The 23,086-nt window shown below is 46.3% G+C and overlaps 1 protein-coding gene across 2 annotated transcripts in view; it reads right to left on the bottom strand.

The window, feature by feature from the left end:
- The window catches only part of TFCP2L1 (transcription factor CP2 like 1), a 56,954-nt gene extending 54,850 nt beyond the window's left edge, over positions 1 to 2,104 (bottom strand). For both annotated transcript variants that reach the window (XM_066344843.1, XM_066344844.1), the window contains exon 1: positions 1,941 to 2,104. In XM_066344843.1, the coding sequence (XP_066200940.1) occupies positions 1,941 to 2,002 (62 nt within the window). In that variant the 5' untranslated portion in view covers positions 2,003 to 2,104. The remainder of the gene's footprint in view (positions 1 to 1,940) is intronic.
- Positions 2,105 to 23,086: the final 20,982 nt, after the last annotated feature.

The raw sequence follows: 23,086 nt of genomic DNA, 5'->3' as shown, positions 1-23,086 counted from the left end.
GGGGCTAGGCACAGGGGAGACGCAGGCACTGGGGGTCGCAGAGTTTCAGGTTCGCCCACACCATGTTAAGTTAATAATCCATGGGCAGCTGCCCTTAAATAAAAGAAAGAAGGGGGGTTAGGGGCAAGAACCATCACTCAACAGCAACTTGTTTTAAGCCTGGCACCCTTATTTGCCAAGGAATAAAAGTCACAAGAACATTAAACAAACAAAAAAAAGTGCAGAAGGGAGTAAAGGCCACTACCCTGCTAAGGTCAAACAATTTGCAAAAGTTCTGCAGTGAGGAGATAACCAAAAATTAAATATAAAAACCAAGGAAAAGGACAAGACCCTCACTCTAGAGCTGAGGGGATGAGGAATATATTCACTGGCCCCCTGACTCCCTCACCCTGGCCTTCATTGAGATCAACTTCTACAAGGCAAAAACCCCAGCTTGCAAGAAGTGAAATTTAAAAACAAACAAAAAACCCAAAAACCCAGCAGGGACCAAATGCTTCTTTATCCATGGACCCAAAATGACCCCAGAAACCAATATGGCTTTATGGCACTTCCACCCCAACTCCCCCTCCCCCCACTACTGCAATACCAAAATCCTAGAAGGCCTCTCAGGCATTCCTCAGGAGCAGAGGCACCTCCCATGTAAGGGGAGTTATTCCCTAATGGGATGACATTTCAGGTATCCTGGATGTTTTCTCTATACTCACTCTCCCTCCATTCGAGGTCACCTTCAAAATCATTGTTAAAGTATGCCACACACTTACCGGCAACAAACTAAAACTTAGCAAAATGACACCTAAGACTGCATCGTTCAGTATAATAAAAATGTAGCATTTTGTGTAAGTGAATAGACATCTCCTTCCAGGGATTAACATGGGCTCACTAGGCTTCTAACCTCCCCTAGAGCAGCTTCCCTCTGGTGATATCATCAAGGGCTCCAGGGAGGCCATCAGTCCTTAATTAAGACACTAGACTTATGCCCTCTCCTATTACTTTGGCCATGAATAAAAAACAGCACACAAATCAATTCAATCATTCCTTTGCCTTCTGGAAGGGGGATGTCTTTAAGGAGGACTACTGGACAAAAATCTATCAGAAGCCAGTTTTTACAAATACCGTGCACTGTTAAATCTGGGTAGGAATTTCTTGGAGAGAGAGAGGAAAAAAAGGCACTCCCGGTGGTTCTCAGTTTGGGGCTGTCTGAGTCAGGGACTCCCTCGGTTCACAATACACTCTCTTGAGGCAAATTCCATTTGGGTTAAATTGGGCACATTCATAAACTGTGACTAGGGTGGAAGTCAAGACAGGATAAGCCTGGTGCAGGCCAATTCAGAAAGTGAAATGACCGCCCATTAGAACCGGGCCAGCTGCAGAACTGTAGCAAACCATCCTCCAAGGATGGACGCCAATGGGGTTCTAGTTCCTTTAAATGACAGGAGAGAACTTCGCCAATAGGGAGGGCTGACTTTTCCCATTGAAGAGCACTAGTTAGATCCCTGAAGAAGAAGGATTCCCTGCAAGGGCAAGAAACGCGCGGGCCTCAGAGGCATGACCGCCTGGAGGAAGGGGGCAGCTCGCCGCTCACTCGCCCCGCGGCCGGACCAAGGGCCGTGAAGAGAGCACGAGGCTCGGAGAGGGACTGGGCGGAGGGGCAAAGAGCAGAGGAGCGGACTTCCCCGGGGCAGGCAACCCTCGGACTCCAGAGGGAGGGGGACGGCAGACCAGCCAGCAGGTGCGCCCCCCGCGCCCGCAGGGTCTCCAGGGGAGGCGCGATCCTGAGCATCCGGTGCTGCGCGCGGGGCCCCAACACCGCGCGTCCGTCCGTCAGTCCCGAGGCAGGGCTCTGGGCTGCTGTCGATCTCAGCCCGCAAAGGGCAGCAAGCAGGGAGACACCGCGTGGCGAGGGTGCTAGGGAGCCGGCCCCAAAGCTCCCCGGCCCTTACCGCAGGTAGCTGCTGGAGCTGTGCTGGTTGTAGTGCTCGGGCTGCGTGTGCCAGAAGAGCATGGCTGGAGCCCACGCCCGCCGCGGCCCGGCGTGCACAACCGGACGCAGGCCGCGCCTACCTCGTGCGGTCACCTGAAAGTACGCTCCGAAACGCGGCACCGGCCGGCCCGGCGCCTTTATGGACAGCCCCGAGGGCGGGGCCGCGACCGAACCCGCCCCCGGCCCGGGGCCGCACCTGGCCGAGCCACAGCCGCGCGCCCTTCCCCGGAGCAAGTGCTCCGCGGGCAGCGCGGCCGCGACCCCGGGGCGGGTCTCAGGTACCCCTCCTCAACTCCTCCCCGTCCGCCCGCGACTCCAAACGCGCGGGGATTGAGGACAGGTCTCTCTCTCTCTCTAAACTGGGATGTCAGGATCCAGGACCCGGACACCCTTGCTCCTTCCCTTGCTCTTGTTTATTCGTAAGCACTTTACACTCTGAAATCGTGGTGTTTTCGTTTTTACTCATGTGTTGGTTGTCTCTCCTCCTAGAATGTCAGCACCAATAAGGCAAGGCCTGGACGCTCACTGACCCTGTAATCTCCACTGCTTAGCACAGTGCTTGGGACATAGAAAGTACCCCAAACTATCTGTTGAATAAAAATGAAAAAAAAGAAATGTATTATGTGAGCTATCAGGGGCACCTAGAGGAGGTGAAGCATCTCTGTGAACACCTGGAGGGAAGGTGGTTCCAGGCAGAGGCCACAGTAATTGCCAAGGCCGCGAGGCAGACTTACTTAGGTATAGCTGGGGCTGGATGATGGGGCCGGAGCAGGGCAGATCATGGAGGGCGAAGCAGAGGAGTTGCATATCGGATTTGCCTTTGGGAAAGATCAACCTGGAAAGAGTGTAGACAGTGAATCCCAGTGAAGGGGTCAGTTAGGAGGAAGTGGGGGTCCAACAGCCGTAACCCACACCTACCATAAGTTCTGTCCCTGCCGTGAATGAAGTCCTATGAAGACTTGGACCCAGAATCCCCCCCTCCACCTCCTCTCAACTCCCCTGCCATTGGCCACAGCTGGCAAGCCACCTACCCTGAGCAGCTCTCAAGGACTGCTACCTTCCCATGCTCTTCTACCCCATGAGGAAAATGAAATTGTGCCACTCCGGTCTCCCTTCAAGGAAGGACTTGTCGCACTAACCACAGAGAGTGTTGTAGGCAGACAGCCCGTAGCCACTGGCCACTTCTGGGACTACCTCTGCAGTAGAGAGCCACTATGGAGGCAGGACTATAAAAGTCTGGCCACCCCTGCTGCTAGGCTCTTTTAGTTCCAGGCTCCCCATGGCCCTGTTGAAACTGTTGGGAACAGGGGGGCTCCTTCAGTCCACTCCTGCTTCCTTCTTATCCCTTGCACAGGTGTTCATCTCAGGGAGCTAACTAATAAACATCCTGAACACTAATCTGTGTCTCAGGGTCAAGACAAGCACAGCATTTAAATGGGAGGCGCTCCAGGGTGGTATAAAAAGAGCATGCCCGATACTGCATTCCTTCCCCAGAGCATCTACCATGTGCCAGGTGTGGCACTGGGCATTGGGGGGCAAACTTGTGTTCAACTGAAGAGGCCAGAGTGTACACAGCAACCGCAGTGCAGTGTGATCAAAGTCGAGGCTGCCCTGGGGATGCAAAGGAGGACTTTGGAGCTCTGGAAGCTCTCCCAGGAAAAGGAAGTGGTGGGATTCAGCCAGTTCGCACCAGTTATGCAGAACTGGTACCTAATCTTTTGTTGAGTTCACCGAACCGGTTGTTAAGATGGCACTTGTAATCAAGGTTCTAAGGTGGGCAGCCACCCAATGTGGAAATCACAAATTTACATTCCTTACTCTTTTTTAACGTTCATCTGGGCAACAGTGTATTCTAAACCCCTGTAGTAATGTTTATTCTGTCCGTAGGTGAAAAAATTTGATGGAACTATGCTTGCAATATTTATTTATTCATTTCATAAGTCATTATACCTATGATGAAATACTACATTTTAATTCCCTCACGTTTGTTACTTCAGTAAACAAACATATAACGTAAAGAGAAAAAGTGCCAAACAACCAGGGGGTGACATGCTGTCATTTGTTTCAGCTTTATGTTACACCCAAAATTCCCCTGAGATATTATGAGTGCGCTGGCATTCCCCGATTAGGAATCAATATGGAAATATTTTAAATAACAGTTTTATTATTTTTTGTCAGGTATTGTTTAATATTTTTTCATCGATATTTTAAATCTCTTTCTTATAATCTAGTTTTGTGTACCTCTTTTATTGTTCTTATTTAAGTATTAAATGCATGAAATAATAAACTGCCTTTTGGTATATTGTTTTTTTATACTTAAAATGGTCATTAGGGCAGAGAACCGGTTGTTAAATTATGTGAATCCCACCACTGGTCCTGTCCCAGATGTCCCTGTCGTCAACAGCAGCCAGCAGAGGGGGAACAAGGGACGATGAAGAATCACAGGGGAGGTGTTCATAGGCCACACCCGATGTGGTGAAGGCACTTCTGCCCACATTGACCAACAACAATTCAGTCACATGGCCACACAAAGTGGCAAGGAAAGCCTCATGCGGCCCAGTGTGTGTGTCCAGGAGGAAAAGCACACTGGCGAGCATCCAGTAGCCTCTGCCTCTACTGCTCATCTCGGGGGTGCAGAGGGAGTCCTCACCATGACCTGCACAGCCCTGCTCAGTGTGTCCCCGACCTACTCTATGCTGTCACCTGCCCTCTGGCTCACTCATCCTGCCAGGACTCCCGCCTGCTCACTGTCCCTCTAGAGCCTCAGTGGCACTCCTGCCCCGACCCAGGCCTCCGCGGGGTCAGGGGTTGGGGCTCCCAGCCAGACTGCATCCCTCACCCCCTTACTCACGTCTCACAGTCTCTGTGTGTGAATGCCGACTGCCAGCAGGCCTTCCTGACCACCCTACTCACTGTCACCGCCCCCCCCCCAGCACTTCAGAGCCCTCGCTGCCATTGATTTGACCTGCTATGCATCCTGCTTGGCTGTCATGTCTATACTTTCCCCTATTAAAAGGTAAGCTCCAGGAGGGAGAGAGCTCCTTCCGTAGTGTTCATTGCTGAATTCCCAGCACATAGAAGCACGCTGGGCACACTCCAGGTGCCAGTAAACACCTGCGACATGATAGTGTGGAGTCTGTGGCTCAGCAGAGCAGCTGGACTGGCAGAGTGATGTTCTGGGCCGACCTCGCCTGGGCTAGTGAGTCAGCATGCAGAGACTTCTTGGCAAAACTTCGAAGATATCAAAGTACTTACGGACAGAACTGTGGAGGGGAGCTAGTCCAAGTGACTCTGCACTCATCCTGAACTTGGTTCCCTAAGAAGATCATAATGGCTCTCTTCACCTGGATGATGGGAAATTCATGAGCAAGTGTGGGAGTCCCTGAAAAGCCTGTGGCAAAGTGAGCAACTAAAAAGGGGTACAAGCTTCCAGTCAGGTGGCAGGATGGCAGAGGTCATCTAGCTCGGCTTTCAGATGCAAGGCAACAGACCCCATGGCAACAACTCTCTGAGTATGGGGTCCCTGGGACTGAGCACGAGGAGCAGCTCCCTCAGCTTCCACGTGATCTGTGGGACTGGGATGTGGTGGATACTGAGAGTAGAGGTGTGACCCGAGACAGCACAGTATAGCACCCTCACCCCCACCCAATTCCCACACCTGAGTGCAGGAGCGGCTAGCACACTTGAGGATGAATGTTCAGTCACCCTGGCCTTCCCTAAAGGTACTTGTGGCCATTTGCCAGATTAATTGTGCATAGGACACAACCTCTGAGCTCATGAAAATTTCTTGAAACAAAAAATGCTACTGACTGTGTTGGTTAAAATGAGGGTTTATGGGAGTCAGGTGATTAAATAGAGTTTGGGCCCAAAAGCATCTCAGGTGGACAATGGGTTTGTAAACACCTCCTTTGACTGTTTCTTAACAACTCTCAGAATCCCCAAAGGGGCTTTCTGACCAAAGGAGGGAGTGCTGTCACAGTAGGAAGAGCCGCTGAGGTCTTCCTCCCGATGAAAATAAGTCACTTTGCTGGTGAAATTCCTAATAAACAAAGATTAATACCACCAGCAAAGACATAACAGATGCAAGATAGCAATCCCTATCAAAGCTTTCTGTAGCTCACATATTTAACCTATAGACAAGATTGTAGCTAATTATTGGGGACTGGAAAGTTTAGATCCTGGTGCCTGGTAGTCAGCTAATGGTCTGAGGGAAAAACAAACAAACAAACAGACAAACAAAAAGAGGGAACTCCAGAATGAGGTTTCTTTTAAATTTATATATATATCACTCATATACCATAAAATTTACTCTTTTAGCGTATAAAATTTAGTGGTTTTTAGTCTATTCTCAAAGTTGTGCAACCATTACCAGTATCTAACTCCAGAACCTTTTCGCAATCCCCAAAAGATTCAGAAGGAGCTTATTTGTTCCTGACAAGGACCTGAACATAGCTTTAGCCTCATGCCTCACAACTATGTCAACCCTCTAGTCCTGAACCATAATTTAAAACCCAAAGGTCTAGATCGTCTCGTCTCACCATCCACCTGGACATTCTACTGGACACTTGGCCCTTATGATTCAGGGTATTGGGCATTGCTTAATGTGGAGCAAAGTCATACTATCTTGTGAATAATTATTTTCTTGAGAAACAGTTTTATCTAGGGTTGGGAATGAATATCTATGAGGTACCAGATTACCTTGGTCATAAAAACGAACCACCCAACATGAACTTCAGGTTGTCTCATCATTCTACCACCAAATAGATGGGATCAAGCTCATGCAAGTCCTAGAGACACAAGTGAGCTGCAGGAGCAGGTGCTTTTACTGCTACACACTTCTACCCTCAACCCACTCTGAGACCAACGGACTGATGAGGAAAGCACGAACACCTGCTATCCAGATGGCTCTGAACAATATGCTCCGTCAGTCGTGGGGCTGTAGCCCTACTCAGTGGCACACTGCAGGACAGTGGACATGAGAAACCCTCTGAAGCATAGAACCCCAAGCAGTACATCATCTCAGGATCCTCTTTGCCCAGAGGAGAGATGTGAGGTGAGGATCTTTCCTGACATGTGGGTGGTAGCTAGTTCAGTGGTTAGAAAGTTGGAAGTAACAAATTGAAAGACTGAAAATAAGTTGGTTAGAGAAAGGAAGAATGGGTTGGTCCACAATGGGAGAATATTTTTTCTTGTGTGTATGCTCCCCCCAAGGATACCCATTGCAGAGGAGGGTTTTTTGGGGTTTGGTTTTTTTTTTTTGTATTTTTCTGAAGTTGGAAATGGGGAGGCAGTCAGACAGACTCCCGCATGTGCCTGACCAGGATCCACCCAGCATGCCCACCAGGGGGCGATGCTCTGCCCATCTGGGGCGTTGCTCTGTTGCAACCAGGGCCATTCTAGCACCTAGGCAGAGGCCATGGAGCCATCCTCAGCACCCGGGCCAGCTTTGCTCCAATGGAGCCTTGGCTGTGGGAGGGGAAGAGAGAGACAGAGAGGAAGGAGAGGGGGAGGGGTGGAGAAGCAGATGGGTGCTTCTCCTGTGTGTCCTGGCTGGGAATCGAACCCGGGACTCCTGCATGCCAGGCCGACGCTCTACCACTGAGCCAACCGGCCAGGGCCAGAGGTTTTTCATAATCAAACTCTTCCCCCAGCCAATACTTAGCCATTGACAAAGTAGAAAGTGGCACTTTCCACTATATTGATTCAACAGCAAGAAACTGACCACTCTAAAACTGTCACAACCAAGTGCCCTCAAGATGGCACCACACCATGGGGGACCAGTCTGCCACCTGGGGGAAGTTGGTTGCATTGAGCTTCCTCCATCATGGAAGTGACAGCGGGACATTAATTCTATAAATGGGTTTTCCTTCCCTGTCTGCCGTGCTTCTGCTGTGAATTCTTTGGAGGCCTCAGTCACTCAACGTTGCTAGTGATGAAGAAACTTATTTCACATTACAAAGAAAAGTAAGACGGACTTGGCTGGAGAACTCAGTTGGTTAGAGCATCATCCAGTACACCGTGGTTGTGGGTTCAATCCTGGGTCAGGGCACATATAGGAGGCAACCAATGAGTGCATACTGAGTGGAATAACAATTGAATGCTTACCTCTCTCACTCTCTCTTCCTCTCTGTTTAAAACTCAATAATAAATAAATAAATAAATAAATAAATAAATAAATAAATAAAAACAACTAAAGACAATAGATTAATAGCATGTGTGGGATCCATGAGTTTTACCACTCATCTGATCACTTCAAAGCAGCTGGTCTTACAGAACAGTGGAATGGCCTGTCAAAGACTCCCTAACAGCACTGTATGAGAGATGACATCTTACAAAGCTGACTTTCTATTCCATGCAACACAGTGTGTGTCCTGAGTCAGTTATTAATATAGAGCCCTGGCTTTTCCTCTTAGCCAGAACCCTGGATCCAGAAGTTGAAGGGCAAACCACCTCCTTCATGTTACAACTAATGACCACTCACAGGACATTTGTCTTTACATCCCCACAATTTGGGGCTCTATTATGTAAGCAATCTTGTTAACTCAAGGAATGAATGTATCCACTAGAAGAGTTAAGTTAAATTAAATTAAATTAAATTAAATTAAATTAAATTGGCAGATGAAACCCTCACCTGGCCATTTGGGACTCCTCATGACACTGAACAAACAAGAGAATAGGGTGTTTAATATTGACTAGTGTGATTGACCTTAATTTTTAGGAGGAGGTATTGTTACTGCTACACATGGGGGCAGAGAATCCTCAGGGTACGTTCCCAGTACTGGTGTATCCAATGGTAAAGTTAATGGAAAATAAAGTCATCTAAAATAAAATCACTAAGTTCAGATCCTTAAGGAATAAAGTTTTGAGTCACTTCATTAGGGAAAGAATCTTTTGAGGTAAGAACAAGAGTAAGACCTTGGGTACAGAGCCAAGTGTCCATTTTGGAACCACATGTGAGGGAAGGAGAGGTCATCACTCCTGCCTACTACTCCTCACACCCACCTTCCACCAGCATGGTCCCTCACCCAGAATTTCCATCCTCTCACACAGTGCTAGGGCTCAGCACAGGCCGTTCCCTCTGCCTAGAGCACTCTGCATATGTTTTGAAGTTCAGTCTAAGCAATACATCCGAGGAACCTTCTGTCCTTGTCTCCCTATCCTGCCTCACCATGCTGGATGGAGTTTCCTTCTCTGAGCAGCTTGGTCCCTAGGATCTCTGACCATGCACTCCTAATGTTTCATCATCATGCTGCAGACATGTCCATGCTGTGTCTTCCCAGAGAATAAGAACTTTGACCCATCTTGTACCTGGTGCCCACCCAGTGGCCAGCATAGCCCAGGTACTTAGGAGCCGGCTGAAGATGGAGCCCAGGAAGCAGAGGTGGGGGTGGGCACAGGTAGAGAGATGGCATGGCAAAAGAGTATGGCAGTCCTGTGGGACACTAGTGATGGCGCTGCCAGGGCTGTGTATCCCAGGGACTCCTGCTACCCAGCAGGGAGTCAGGCTCCAGCCCCATGGCTCCCTAATGCTACCATGGCCCCAGCCTCATCGGAGAACAAAACACAGTTACCAGATCGGAAGAGAAGCAGGAGAGCTGTAGACTGGAAACGGAGGCAAGGAACCAGGTGGGAAATATCCAAATGGGTTCAGGTCAGAAAGGAAGCATATCATCTTGTCCTGAGAGGCCAGTCAGCAGAGATGACAGTGAACTAAGGACAATACAATCTCATTGAGTCCCCTGCTCAGAGTCATGCACTCTGTGGAACAGTTCACACTTCCATTTCACTCGCATGCAAAGAAACAGCTTTGAGCTTGGAACACTTGCCCAAGGGAGCACAGGTACTCAGAGGCCTCACCAGGGTTTGGTGAGTTGTCTGTATCTCTGGTGCCTGCACTTTTAGCCATACCACTACTACAGAAGACCAGGGAGTGTTTAGGGAGGACAGCCACACTTTGGCTCTTGCATTGGTCTTATAGGTTGTATGAATTATCAGAGTAAGTGCAAATGGCCTATGACTCCATATTTACTCCAAGAATTGTCTCTATTCTGAATAAATAATGAGAGAGAGCAGTTATAATTCTGGCAATTATCACAAAGTTCCCTGACAGTATGGTGCTCAATGTGTCTGTCTGCTGTGGCCTGGGGTGGAGGTGAGGGGCTGGTTTATAGCACCTGTCTTCGCACTGGGCATCTCTGGCTTAAACATTGGTTTCTGTTTCCAGGTGCATCATTTAACCCTGGTTCTCAGGCAAGAGGGAAATACAACACATTTTTATGCAAACAGAGAAGGAATAAAAAGAACTTCAATGTATGTCTAGTGTTTCCCATGACAACATGTGAAACTCAAGTTGGGGTCTTCTGTTCCGCCTAAGGAAGGCCATCCTTAAAAGGGTAGAGGGTTTATACATCCTATAAACATTTTTTTTTACAGAGTCAGAGAGAGGGATAGACAGGGACAGACAGACAGGAACGGAGAGATGAGAAGCATCAATCAGTTTTTTGTTGCGCATTGCGACACCTTAGTTGTTCATTGATTGCTCTCTCATATGTGCCTTGACCGCGGGCCTTCAGCAGACCGAGTAACTCCTTGCTCCAGCCAGCAACCTTGGGTCCAAGCTGGTGAGCTTTATGCTCAAACCAGATGAGCCCGTGCTCAAGCTGACAACCTCGGAGTCTTGAACCTGGGTCCTCGGCATCCCAGTCCGATGCTCTATCCACTGCGCCACCACCTGGTCAGGCCATCTTATAGACATTTCCACTCATCTCTGGGTCCCAGACTTTGATGGTCAGATGGCTGCTTTATCCAGAAAACTGAAGATCACAAGCTAAAAGACCCTTGTGAACATTCTGTGAAGGACCTAGGTGAGTGACTTGTCATCAGCCTCTGGGTTTGTCTGCAAAGGGTTCCTCAACAAAGCTCAGTCTCTTTTCTAACAACACTCCTCTTAAACCAACAGCCATCACTCAAGCACTTCTATTATCTGCCAGGCCCAGCATGAGAATGAAGCAAATTAAACTTACACCCAGAATGTTCAGATCTCATTCGTGATTTTTCTCACGTCAGTCACTAGCTTGGTTGGACACCCCCACCCCTGTGACTACATCAGGGAAGCTTACTTCTGATAACAGATGCCTCAGGACTGTGCCTTCCCAGATGAGGAGAAAGGCTGACATGTGTAGAGCCTTGCATTATCTTATTTAGATCTTATAACAACTCCATCAGTTGAGATTAATTCCCAGTGTACGAATAAAGACCCTGAGACTTGGGGGCAGGAGTTGTCCAACCCCAAATCACATGGCAGCTAAGCCAAGATTTGAGCCCCATTTGGTCTGACTCCAAGCCTTTATTCTTGTCTCTGCACCAACTTGTCAGTGAAAATGTGTATGGGTGATCAGAGCAAAAACCATCTGAACAATCTGTAACCCAGCTTTCCAGCCAGGCATGCCAATGGTCAAGCAAAAGGAATTGGGGCTCATCCTTCAACAGGTGCATGTTGGCTCTTGATTTTCTGTTTTCAATTTAGTCAGTGTTTCCTCTAATTCTTATTATTCCTTTTCTTCTGCTTTCTTTGGATTTTATTTGTTTGTTTGCTTTTGCTAGTCTTGTAAGGTAAAAACTTAGATTATTTATGTTAGATCTTTCTTCTATTTTAATATATGTATTTAATACATATTGCCCTCTTAGTACTGCTTTTAGGGCATCCCAGAAATTTTGATATGTTGTATTTTCATTTTTATTTAGTTCAAAATATTTTTAAATTTCTCTTGAGATGTCTTCTTTGACCCATGCATTACTTGGAAGTGCAATGTTTAATCTCCATGTATTTTGATATTTTCCATTACTTTTCTGTTATGGGTTTCTAGTTTAAAGTTCTTTGTAGTCTGACAACAGACAATGTATGATTTCTATTCTTTTAAATTTGTTACGGTGTGTTTTTATGGCCCAGGATGTGGTCTATCTTGTTAAATGTTCCATGTGAGCTTGAGAAGCGTGTATATATTTTTTGTTGTTAGATACAGTAGTTTATCATTATCAATTATACCCAATTGATTGTTGTAGAGTTCAGCAATATCCTTACTGCTTTTCCACCTGCTGGATCTGTTCATTGCTCGTAGAGTGTTGAAGTCCCCAACTATGACAGTGAAGTCCTCTATTTATCTTTGTAATTCTATTTGGTTTTGCCTCACATAATTTGATGCTCTCCTGTTAAGCACAAGCACAGTAAGCATAGTTATGTCTTCTTGAAAAACTTACCCCTTTATCTTCATGTAATGGTCTTCTTCCTGATAAGTTTCCTTGCTAATGTTGTTTCTTGGGGCTCATGCCCTTGCCCAGGGTTCTCACCACACAGACTATCCCCATCCTGCTTCATTGCAGGCTTGCTGCTCATTGATCATGTACAAAGGGTGTCTCACAATGAGCTGCAGACCTCCAGGTCTGCTTGGTAGTGGCTGAGACCCTTTCTACTTCTCTCCTGCCCTGTTGGCACTTTCGCTGACCTCTGTTCATGGGCTGTACCCCATTTATATCTGGTCTCTCATTCTTTAGATCTGGTGACCATATGAGTCCCCCTGAGGAATTGTCTTTTGATTCCTTTTCCTTTGGCTTATTTCTCTCTAGGCTGCTCTGGGCTGGGGTGGTGGGGGGGGCAGGTCAGCACGAGCTGGATTACAGGGAAATGGGGTGGGACTCTGATGTGGTCATTTATTCAACCATTGAGGGCCTGTCATAGATCTGATACCCAGTCAACATGGTTGAATGAATGAACAACAAATGGTTGAATGAACAAGAAAATGACCCCATAAAACACATATTGCATGCCCACCATGTGTAAAACCTTTATCAAATGTTGGATCTCAATGTAAGATTGTGAAACTAGCAGTCTTAAACATTCGTTTAATGGAGTTCAAGGAGTGTGATTGACTCTAGACCCAATGGAGGAGAGATTGTCCCAGGATATCCCCTGGAGTTCATATTACTGATAATGTCACTGGGAAATTAGGCCACAGTCATTGGTTGGGTGGTGACACACTGAGGAACCAGGGAGCCAGACTGGAGTGCTGGGGACAGATGTCTGTACTCCTGAGGATGGAGCTCCTCTCTTTCCCCAGTGCACTAAGGAACAAGTAAACAAAATTGTTAACTTTAACATATTTTGATATTCAGCCCTTTGTTGGTTAATTATATTTTCACACTCTCTTGCTTAACTTTTCACTCTTTTAATGAGTCTTTTGAAGACTAAAAGTTTTTACTTTTTTTTTTATAGATATTTTTCTGAAGTGAGAAGCGGCGAGGCAGAGAGACGCCCGCATGTGCCCAACCCGGATCCACCTAGCAAGCCCACTAGGGGGCGATGCTCTGCCCACCTAGGGTGTTGCTTTGTTGCAACCAGAACCATTCTAGCACCTGAGGAGAGGCCATGGAGCCATCCTCAGTGCCCTGGCCAACTTTGCTCCAACAGAGCTTTGGCTGTGGGAGGGGAAGAGACAGACAGAGAGAAAGGAGAGGGGGAAGGGTGGAGAAGCAGATGGGCACTTCTCCTGTGCTCTGGCTGGGAATTGAATCCAGGACATCCATGCTCTATCACTGAGCCAACTGGCCGGGTCCTACAAGTTTTTACTTTAATGAGTCAATTTATCAATTCATTCTTTTCTAATTATTGCTCTTTGTGTCCTATTTAAGATATCTTCCCTATTTTGAAGTCATGAAGCTCTATATTCTCAATGATCTTCTCAAAGATATATTGTTTTTCCTTTTATGTCTAGGACTGCAATTTGCTGGAGTTAATTTTTGTGCATGGTGTGAGGTAGGGGTCGAGTTTCTCTCTTTTCCCACCCATATATATATATCTAGTTGACCCAATCATTTTATTTTAAATTCCTTTTCCCACTACTGTGCAGTACCACCTTTGTTATTAATAAAATGTCCAAATATGCAGGGGGTATGTTTCTGGGTCTCCATTTTTTCTCTTTAACTGTCTATTAAATCTTCAGAATACCACACTACCATAATTATTGTGAGCTTTATAAAAATTCTTGGATTTCTGGTAGAACAAATCTTACCTTGTTCCTTTTTTCTTCTTCTAGTGTCTTGACTATTTTTGTCCCTTTGCATTTCATAATGTCCCTTTGCATTTCAGTTTAAAATAAGCTTTTCAAAATATATAAAAAAAAACACTTGGAATCTTTATTAGAATTGTATTACATATAAGGATTACATGGGGGAGTGACAAATTTACAACATTATGTCTTCTGATGAACATATCTCTTCATTTAGGTTAATATTCATTTTCTCTCAAGAATATTTATGTAGTTTCCTTGGAGAAGTCTTGTCTATTTTCTTTTGTTAGCTGTATCTCTAGGTATTAGAAATTTTTATTCTGTTTTAAACAGTATCAATTAAAATTTTTCTATTTGTTGCTGACTTATAGAAATGATTTATTTTTACTGGATTTTATCAGCAACCTTGCTGAATTCATTATTATTTCCAATAATTTATCTGTAAATTCTTTCAATTTCCTCTTTACAAAGTAATTTCATCCACAAATCATGACACTTTTATTTCTTTCTTTCTAATCCTAATGACTTTAACCTTTTTTTTTTCTTCTTGCCCTTCTGCTCTTAGATCTTTGCAGGGCCTGAAGTGTAACCTTTAGTAGAGGTGACAGTAATATGCACCCTTGCCTTGTTCCAAATCTCAAGGGGAAGCTTTCAACATCTCATCATTAAGTATGATATTTGCTCTAGGTTTTTTATAGGCAACATTTATTAAACTAAGAAATCTCCTTCAATTCTGAGTTTTCAAAAGTGTATTTAAAATCATAAATGGATGGATGGGTTTTGAGTTATATTGAATGCTGCTTCTCTAAGATGATCACAGTTTTTTCTCCACACTCTGTTCATGTGATGAATTTCATTATTTGACTTTCTAACATTAAACCAACCCTATAGAAAACACTACTAGGTCATTATTTATTACAAGATTCAGGTGGCTAATACAGTCGTCCCTCGTCATATCACGGTTCACTTTTTGCAGTCTCACTGTGTTGTGGATTTTTAAATTGTACATATCAAATTTTGTACCCTGGATTTTTCCCTATATTGTAGGATTTTGCAGTATTTAGGTATTTTTATATATTTATTATTTTAATTATTTTTGTGGTAAAATAAGCAAAATAAGTGTGGGAAAGGTTAGTAACAGTGTGGAAAAGGTTTATAAGAGTGTGGGGAGGGTTTATAAAGCCTTAAAATATATATAAATAATAAAATAAATATAAGGTCTCTACTTTGTGGATTTTCACCTATTCTGGGAGGATCTGGAACCTAACCCTTGCGATAGATGAGGGACCACTGTATTTTGTTTAGGATTTTCACATCTATGTTAATGAGTAAGATGGGCCTGTAAGTTTTCTTACTTGTAACCTCTTATCAGGTTTGGTATCAAGGTTATTCTGACCTGGTTAGGCAGTGTTCCCTCTATTGTGTGTGTTTGGCATTTTTTTCCTTCTTTATTTGTCTGGGGAAAACATGAGTACAGGCATCTGAGTTTGGAGTTTTCTTTGTGTGAAGGTGTAAAATTATATGTTCAACTTTTTTTTTTTTTTTTTTGTATTTTTCCGAAGCTGGAAACGGGGAGGCAGTCAGACAGGCTCTCGCATGCGCAATCAGAGCCATTCTAGCACCTGAGGCAAGAGGCCACAGAGCCATCCTCAGCGCCCGGGCAAACTTTGCTCCAGTGGAGCCTTGGCTGCGGGAGGGGAAGAGAGAGACAGAGAGGAAGGAGAGGGGGAGGGGTGGAGAAGCAGATGGGTGCTTCTCCTGTGTGCCCTGGCCGGGACTCTTGCCTGCCAGGCTGACACTCTACCACTGAGCCAACCGGCCAGGGCCAATGTTCAACTTTTTAACAGCAAAAAAACTGTTAAAACTGTTTTTCCTTGTGTTCGTTTTTAATTATTGTCATTTTCCTAATTTTTTTTCCATTTTGCCTACATTTCAGCATACTATTGTTACGTTGCATATACTCTTGTTTATTTTTATTTTTAGGAGCACAAAACTGGTTTTTAGCATATACACATAGCTGTACAAACTTCATCACTGTTTATTCCAGAATATGTCAATTATCCCTTAAAGAAACCCCCTATCCACTAGTAGTCACTCTCCTTTTCTCGTTCTCCGCACCCTTGGCAGCTAGTGATCTACTTTTTGTTTTTATAGATGCATCTATTCTAGACATCTCATATAAATGGGATCATACAATGTATAGCCTCTTGTGACTCAGCTGATGGACATTTGTGTCTGCTTTTGGGATATTGTGTCTAGTGTTGCTGTAACTTTTTATAAATTATTGTGTGCATTGATTGCTTCTCATACGTGCCCCTTGACCAGGCCGTGCCAGTGTCCCCTTGCTCAAGCCAGCAACCTTTGGGCTCAAGCAGGTGAGCTTTGGGATTGTGTGGACAATTCCCCGCTCAAGCCAGTGACCCCACGGGCTGACGAGCCTGTGCTCAGAGCCGGCAACCTTGAGCATTCAAACCAGTGACCCCAGCATCCTGGGTTGACACTATCCACTGCACCACCACTGGTCAGGTACATCCTTAGAGCACTTTAACCCCATTTGTCTCCCTTTTATTGATATGCCATTGTTGTTATGGGCTTCAATTCCATATACATTTTAAACTCCTCAGGACATTGCTCTTGCTGTTTTACATGGTCAGAATTATTTTGAGTGGCCTTCGTAGTTACCATTCCACTCAGTCTTTCTTCCTTCCTGCAATGACCCCTGGTAGTGGGGGCTGTTTCTTTCTGCCTGGGGTCTGACACCCTTAGTGCTTTTCAATGCACATCTGCTTGTGAAGGCTTTTCCTAGTTTTGTTTGTCTGAAATTCTATTTATCTCACTTGTCTGACAGGATGTTTTCTATTGTTTCTTCTGAGAAACCAGCTGACAATTTCATCTCTGCTTCTTTGAAAATAATTTTTGTTTTTCTCTAGCCGCTTTCAAGATTTTCTCCTCCTGTTTTTATGAAGTTTTGTTATGATGCACCTACATGTGGATACTGTGCTTACCCTTACTGGCCAGCTCGGGGTTGGAGCGAGATGAGGAGCTGCTCTGGGCATGCCCTTTAAAGATGCCCTCAATACCAGAGCCACGCAAGTGCCCCTTTCTCCTGGACTGCGTGCTACAGTTCATTGGACTCGTCACTCACAGTTTGATAGCTTTAATCATTTTGAAAACTCCTCAGCCATCATCCTTTAACATATTGCAAAAAGTAACACTGCTTCTCTCTTCCTCCTCACTCTGGGGTTACAGCATGGACTGTGCCCTTATGGTTCCCATGCTCCTTACCATAGCTGCTGTGCTTTCCATCTTTGTTTCTCAGCATCTCAATCCTGGTGTTGTCCTCTGGCCTTCTTCCCAGTTCCCAAGTCATCTTCTCCGCCATCTCTAACTAGCAGTTAATCTTCTCCCTGGAATTCTTACTTACAGTTATACTATTTTTAAATTCTAGGGGTTCTTTTTTATTCAACCAAATTCTTTTTTAAAATATGAAATGGGTTTTTAAACATTTCCAGTCTTCTCCAGAAATTCTCAATCTTATGTTTTTATCTCTTTGAATATGTTAAGTAAGGTTATTTTAAATTTTGTTTGAGAACTCCAATAGTTGGAGCCTTTGCTGGTCTTTACCCATTGTCTGTGTCTTCTGTTGGTCTTTGTTCATGTTGTCTATCCCCTTGAGTGGCCAGTTATGGTCTATTGTGTGCTAAACAGTGTATTTAAAATACTGAATAGGCCCTGGCCGGTTGGCTCAATAGTAGAGCATCAACCTGGCATGTGGATGTCGCAGGTTCAATTCCTGGCCAGGGCACACAGGAGAAGCACCTATCTGCTTCTCCACCCCTCCCTCTCTCTTTTCTCTCTATCTCTCTCTTCCCCTCCTGCAGCCAAGGCTCCATTGGAGCAAGTTGGCCCAGGTGCTGAGGATGTTCCATGGCCTCCACCTCAGGTGCTAGAATAGCTCCAGTTGCAATGGAGCAATGTCCCAGATGGGCAGAGTATTGCCCCCTGGTGGGCTTCCTGGATGGATCCCAGTCAGGCCCATGCAGGAGTCTGTCTCTCTGCCTCCCCACTTCTCACTTCAGAAAAATACAAAAAAAATTAATAATACTGAATAAATATATTGTGGCCTAGATGATGTTAATCTTCCTCCAGAGAAGATTTACGTTTGTTTCTTCCAGGAACTCAGGGCATTAGCACTTGGATGTCACCTCTACCTCAGGGAAAGAGGCTCCCATCTCAGCGGTCTCAGTTTTTTCTTCAGGATCAGCAAACACCCCCTAAACTACAAGCTGCCCTGAATATGAGGCTCATCTCAGATTTTCATCTTCTCTTGTTAATTCCCAGTAACTCCTAGTGTTTTTCACCACCTGTTAACTCTGATACTTCAAGAACATTTTGTCCAGATTTTTAGGTACCTTCTGTAGAAGGGATTACCCCAAAAAGAAACAACCCCACTCCTAAATTTGTTTCACATCTACTTACTTTGTAGAGTTTTTATCACAGTGTATATCTCTAAAAGATATATGGTTATTTAGTTTTGATAATTCTTCATCTCTGAAAAATGGTACAATACACTACATACTCTACCATGACTCGATCTCTTTTCCCTCAAGATGATATTCTGGAGACTCGTGTGTGTTGATAAATGGGACTGCAGTTCGTTTTAACTTCTGTATCTGATCCTATTAAGTGAACACTCCACGTCTTCCCCTATCCTCTTAGGGCTTCTTTGGGCTGTGTCATGTTTTGATTTTAAGACTCACACTGCCTTGCCTGACTGGGCAGTGGCACAGTGGATAGAGCGTCGGACTGGGATGCGGAAGACCCAGGTTCAAGACCCCAAGGTCGCCAGCTTGAGCGAGGGTTCATCTGTTTTGAGCAAAAGCTCACCAGCTTGAGCCCAAGGTCGCTGGCTCGAGCAAGGGGTTACTCGGTCTGCTAAAGGCCCGCAGTCAAGGCACGTATGAGAAAGCAATCAATGAACAATTAAGGTGCTGCAACACGCAACGAAAAACTAATGATTGATGCTTCTCATCTCTCTCCATCCCTGTCTATCCTTCTCTCTCTGTCTCTTAAAAATAAAATAAAATAAAAGACTAAAGATAAATAAATAAATAAATAAAATAAAAGATGCTGCCTTGAATGCCTTGCACGTGTCTTTGGGAACACTCATGTCTGGGCTTGTGTAGTTCATGCCTGTGAGTGGAATTGATGAGTTGTAAGGTATCTGAACCTTCAACTTTACAAGAGAATGTAAGATTATTTTCCATGTGGGTCATGCTGCCTTATAATGAGGGCTGCTAGAAGCCAAAAGGCTCACTTGAGATGACACAGAATTGGGGAAGCCAGCATCGGAACCCAGGCCCAACTCCAAAGGCCAAGCTCACCCCGCTTAATTGGTTTAGTGACCACGAAATAAAAAGTAATGGCAAACACAACAGGCCAGGCCGTGGCCAGGATGCCCTTTATTTGTAAGTGATTTACACGTACCCTACGATGTAGGTACTATTGACATTGCAGTCTGCCCATTCAGAGGAAGAAACTGAGTCAGGAAGAGGGTAGGAAACTTGCCCAAGCTCGCATGGAGCTAGGGTTCTAATCCGGGCCATGTGGCCGCAGCGGCTGCACTCTTCCACACATGGCAGTGGGGGAAGGGAGGTGCTCCTGAATAAATAGAAAAAAGTCTAGGTCATGACCATGCCCTTGAGATTACATCCTACCTGGGGAGCTGCAAACTAGCCATTCAGTTGTTCTTCTGTCTGTTCAGCACCTACCATGGCCAGGCACGTGGGCTGTTAGGAATCCAGGATAGATAAAACAAACCTGGTTCTTATCCACAGGTACAGGTGAAACAGTTAGCCAAAGGAAACACCGTGTGTGTGTGTGTGTGTGTGTGTGTGTGTGCGCGCGCGCGCGAGCGGTAAGGAAATGCGGTGGATTTGGCAGAGGGAACAGATATGCCAAGGCCTGGAGGCTGGGGCACAGACACAAAAAGGCCTTGCGAGCCACAACCAAGATTTTGAAATGTTATCCTCCTGTGTGTATGTGAAGCTGAGGTCTGAAGCAAGGGGAGGTGGGAGTGGAGGATGTGGGGAGGAGCCTGGAGTACCATCTGTGTGGGGGGAGCTATCACTGTCCAAACAGAGAGCAGCAGGCTTGGGAGAGCAACTCACAGCTCCGAGTACAGAAATACTCCGCAAGACAGCGGCCAAGATGCCCACGTGGAGAAGCATTTGGGTGTGTGATTCTGCAGCTGAGAGATAAGATGTGGCTGCCAGGACACTGCTGGGGCAGGAGGAGGGGGTTGCACGTGGAGAAGGTGGCTGGAAGGGAGGAGGCTGCACTGGGGGCTGCGAGCAGCTGGAGGTACAGGAGAAAGGTTTAATACACAGAAAGGGGCTTTCAGCCAGTCCTCTTCTCTCTGCACCTGCTCCTGTCTGGTCACCTCTCCCTAGATGGAAGAGCACCCATGAATTCACGGTCTGTGAGTTCATCTTCCAAACTAGATTGCCGATTTTAAGAGGCACAGACATCAATCCTTTCATTTGTCCAAACACTTAACTGAGCACCCTCTGTGTCAGAAACTGAGGTAGGTTCCTCAATAATAGCGGTTTTTTTTTTTTTTTTTTTTTTTTTTTTTTTTTTTTTTTCATTTTTCTGAAGCTGGAAACGGGGAGAGACAGTCAGACAGACTCCCGCATGCGCCCGACCGGGATCCACCCGGCACGCCCACCATGGGGCGACGCTCTGCCCACCAGGGGGCGATGCTCTGCCCATCCTGGGCGTCGCCATATTGCGACCAGAGCCACTCTAGCGCCTGGGGCAGAGGCCACAGAGCCATCCCCAGCGCCCGGGCCATCTTTGCTCCAATGGAGCCTTGGCTGCGGGAGGGGAAGGGAGAGACAGAGAGGAAAGTGCGGCGGAGGGGTGGAGAAGCAAATGGGCGCTTCTCCTGTGTGCCCTGGCCGGAATCGAACCCGGGTCCTCCGCACGCTAGGCCGACGCTCTACCGCTGAGCCAACCGGCCAGGGCGATAGCGGTTTTAATAATAATAATAATATAAGAATTGTAATAGCCAACATCTGTCAAGCGATCATTCCAAGAACTTTATCAGGAACTTGACACACGATATGCTAACCCTCATGCTCTCCTGCCACCAATGTCCCTGATGCCCCACTCTTTGGACTTCACAGAGGAAGAAACTCAACTCATCTTAAGCTGGAGTCATTTGGCTAAAGTCACAGACCATGAAACACTCAGACTTGGATTTAAGACCCAGACTTCCTGTGCCCAAGCAGGACCTTCCCCCTGGCCAGGCCTGGTGAACAGTACCTACTTGCTCCACAAACGGTTGCCATGGGCTGTGTGGGGGTTGTAGGCCCTTCCTACCCCGCCTGCCCTCTCCTCAGAGCTGTCAGGAGCCCACCCAGGAACACCATGCCTGCAAAGCGTCCCTGGGGAGTCAACCTTTCAGGCTGTGGCACTGGCAGCAGGCCTGGTGTTTGAGGAGGGCGCTGGTGCGGAAGCATTTGAATGTTTTTTAAATACATAATCTAAGATTAGACGCTCATTCACATGACCTTTGTCTGTTCTTGCCTGGAGCTGCGGTGCGTGAGTTAATAAATAGCGGAGGAAATGGAAAGGCCAGCGGAGTCTGTGCCGTGTGTGTGTGTGTGGGGGGGGGGGCTTCCCGGAGCGGGAGGGAGCTTTACACCCAGGGGACGTGCACATTCTGCTTGCCTGAGACACTCTCGCTTTCCCTCTAATGCCACTCCATTTCCCTTTCAAAGTCTGGGATTCGATGCTGAGCTAGTCACCATTGATGGCCCTGGACAGTCGGTGACGATCCAGCTCACGTTCCCAAGGCCCAGTGCTGTTCCCAAAACCAGCTCGTTTCAGGACAGCCCCAGAGCTCGGGGCACAGGCCCCATCAGGCTCTAAGGAGAACGCTCTGCAGTGGCCCTCAGACTGGGGTCACAGAGCAGCAGCAGCACCTGAACCTTGTTAGAAATAAATGCACACTTCCAGGTCCCACCGTACCCTGGAGACGCAGAGGTGCTGGGTAGGGCCCAGCTTCTTCTGTTCAAAAGACCCCCAGGAGATTCTGATGTGCCCGCTGTAATATCAGGAAAGATGTTCAAAGGGTGGGAGGCATGAGGAGGCAGAAGCCTGGGTTCCAGTCCCAACCCTATCTAGCTAGGGTGTTTTCTTGTGCCTCAGTTTCCTCACCTGGAAACTCAACACGACAGCATGTCTCTTACCTGCATCTTACCATGGATAGAAAAGTGAATATGTTGCAACAGATAAGAACCCTTCAAAAGTCTGAGTGCTTCAACAATGATGTTGATGCTGCCTGTCAACAGTCCTCCCTTCTCGTTAATGATCCAAGAATATTGAGAACAGCTTCAGGGGCCTTTTACGATTGAGTGAAAATTGGTGGAAGTATCAGTAGCTCAGAATATGCAGACACTACCACCATCCTGGCAGAAAGTAGCAATGATGAGAAATAAAATCAATGGAAGTGCAAGAAGGAAGTGCCAAAGCACAAGAAGACAAAAATCCTGACTGCAGAAGTAGACAAACTTAACACGGACAATGAAGACGTCCAAGTTGCTCAACACCTTGCTTACCTTGTCTCAGTCATCAGTTCGAATGGAGGCTACAGCCAGAAATCAGGAGGCGGCTGAGGCTTGGAAGGGCAATGGGGAAAACTTCGGACAATCACCAGGAGCAAAGACGTGCCATTGGGGACCGAGGCTGAGATCCTCCACACCCTCGCATCCCCATTACTTTGTACAGATGGGAAGATGGAATAGTGAGGGTCAACAGGAAAAACACTGATTCATGTGAAATACGATGTTGGGAGGAGAATTCTACGCATGCCCTGGACACTAGAAGAATAAGTGGGATCAAGAGCAAATGAAGCCTGAACCAACCCTGGGGGCGACAGTGACAAAGCTGACGCGGTCCTGCTTCAGACACGGTGAGAAGGTGGGGTCTCTAGAAAAGGCAGTGATGCTGGGGGACGGGAGGTAGAAGAGGAAGA

The sequence above is a fragment of the Saccopteryx leptura genome, chromosome 7, assembly GCF_036850995.1.
Source record: "Saccopteryx leptura isolate mSacLep1 chromosome 7, mSacLep1_pri_phased_curated, whole genome shotgun sequence".
In the NCBI taxonomy this organism is placed as follows: Eukaryota; Metazoa; Chordata; class Mammalia; order Chiroptera; family Emballonuridae; genus Saccopteryx; species Saccopteryx leptura.
Note: the sequence above shows the minus strand (reverse complement) of the source record. Positions and strands in the feature narration are given on the sequence as shown.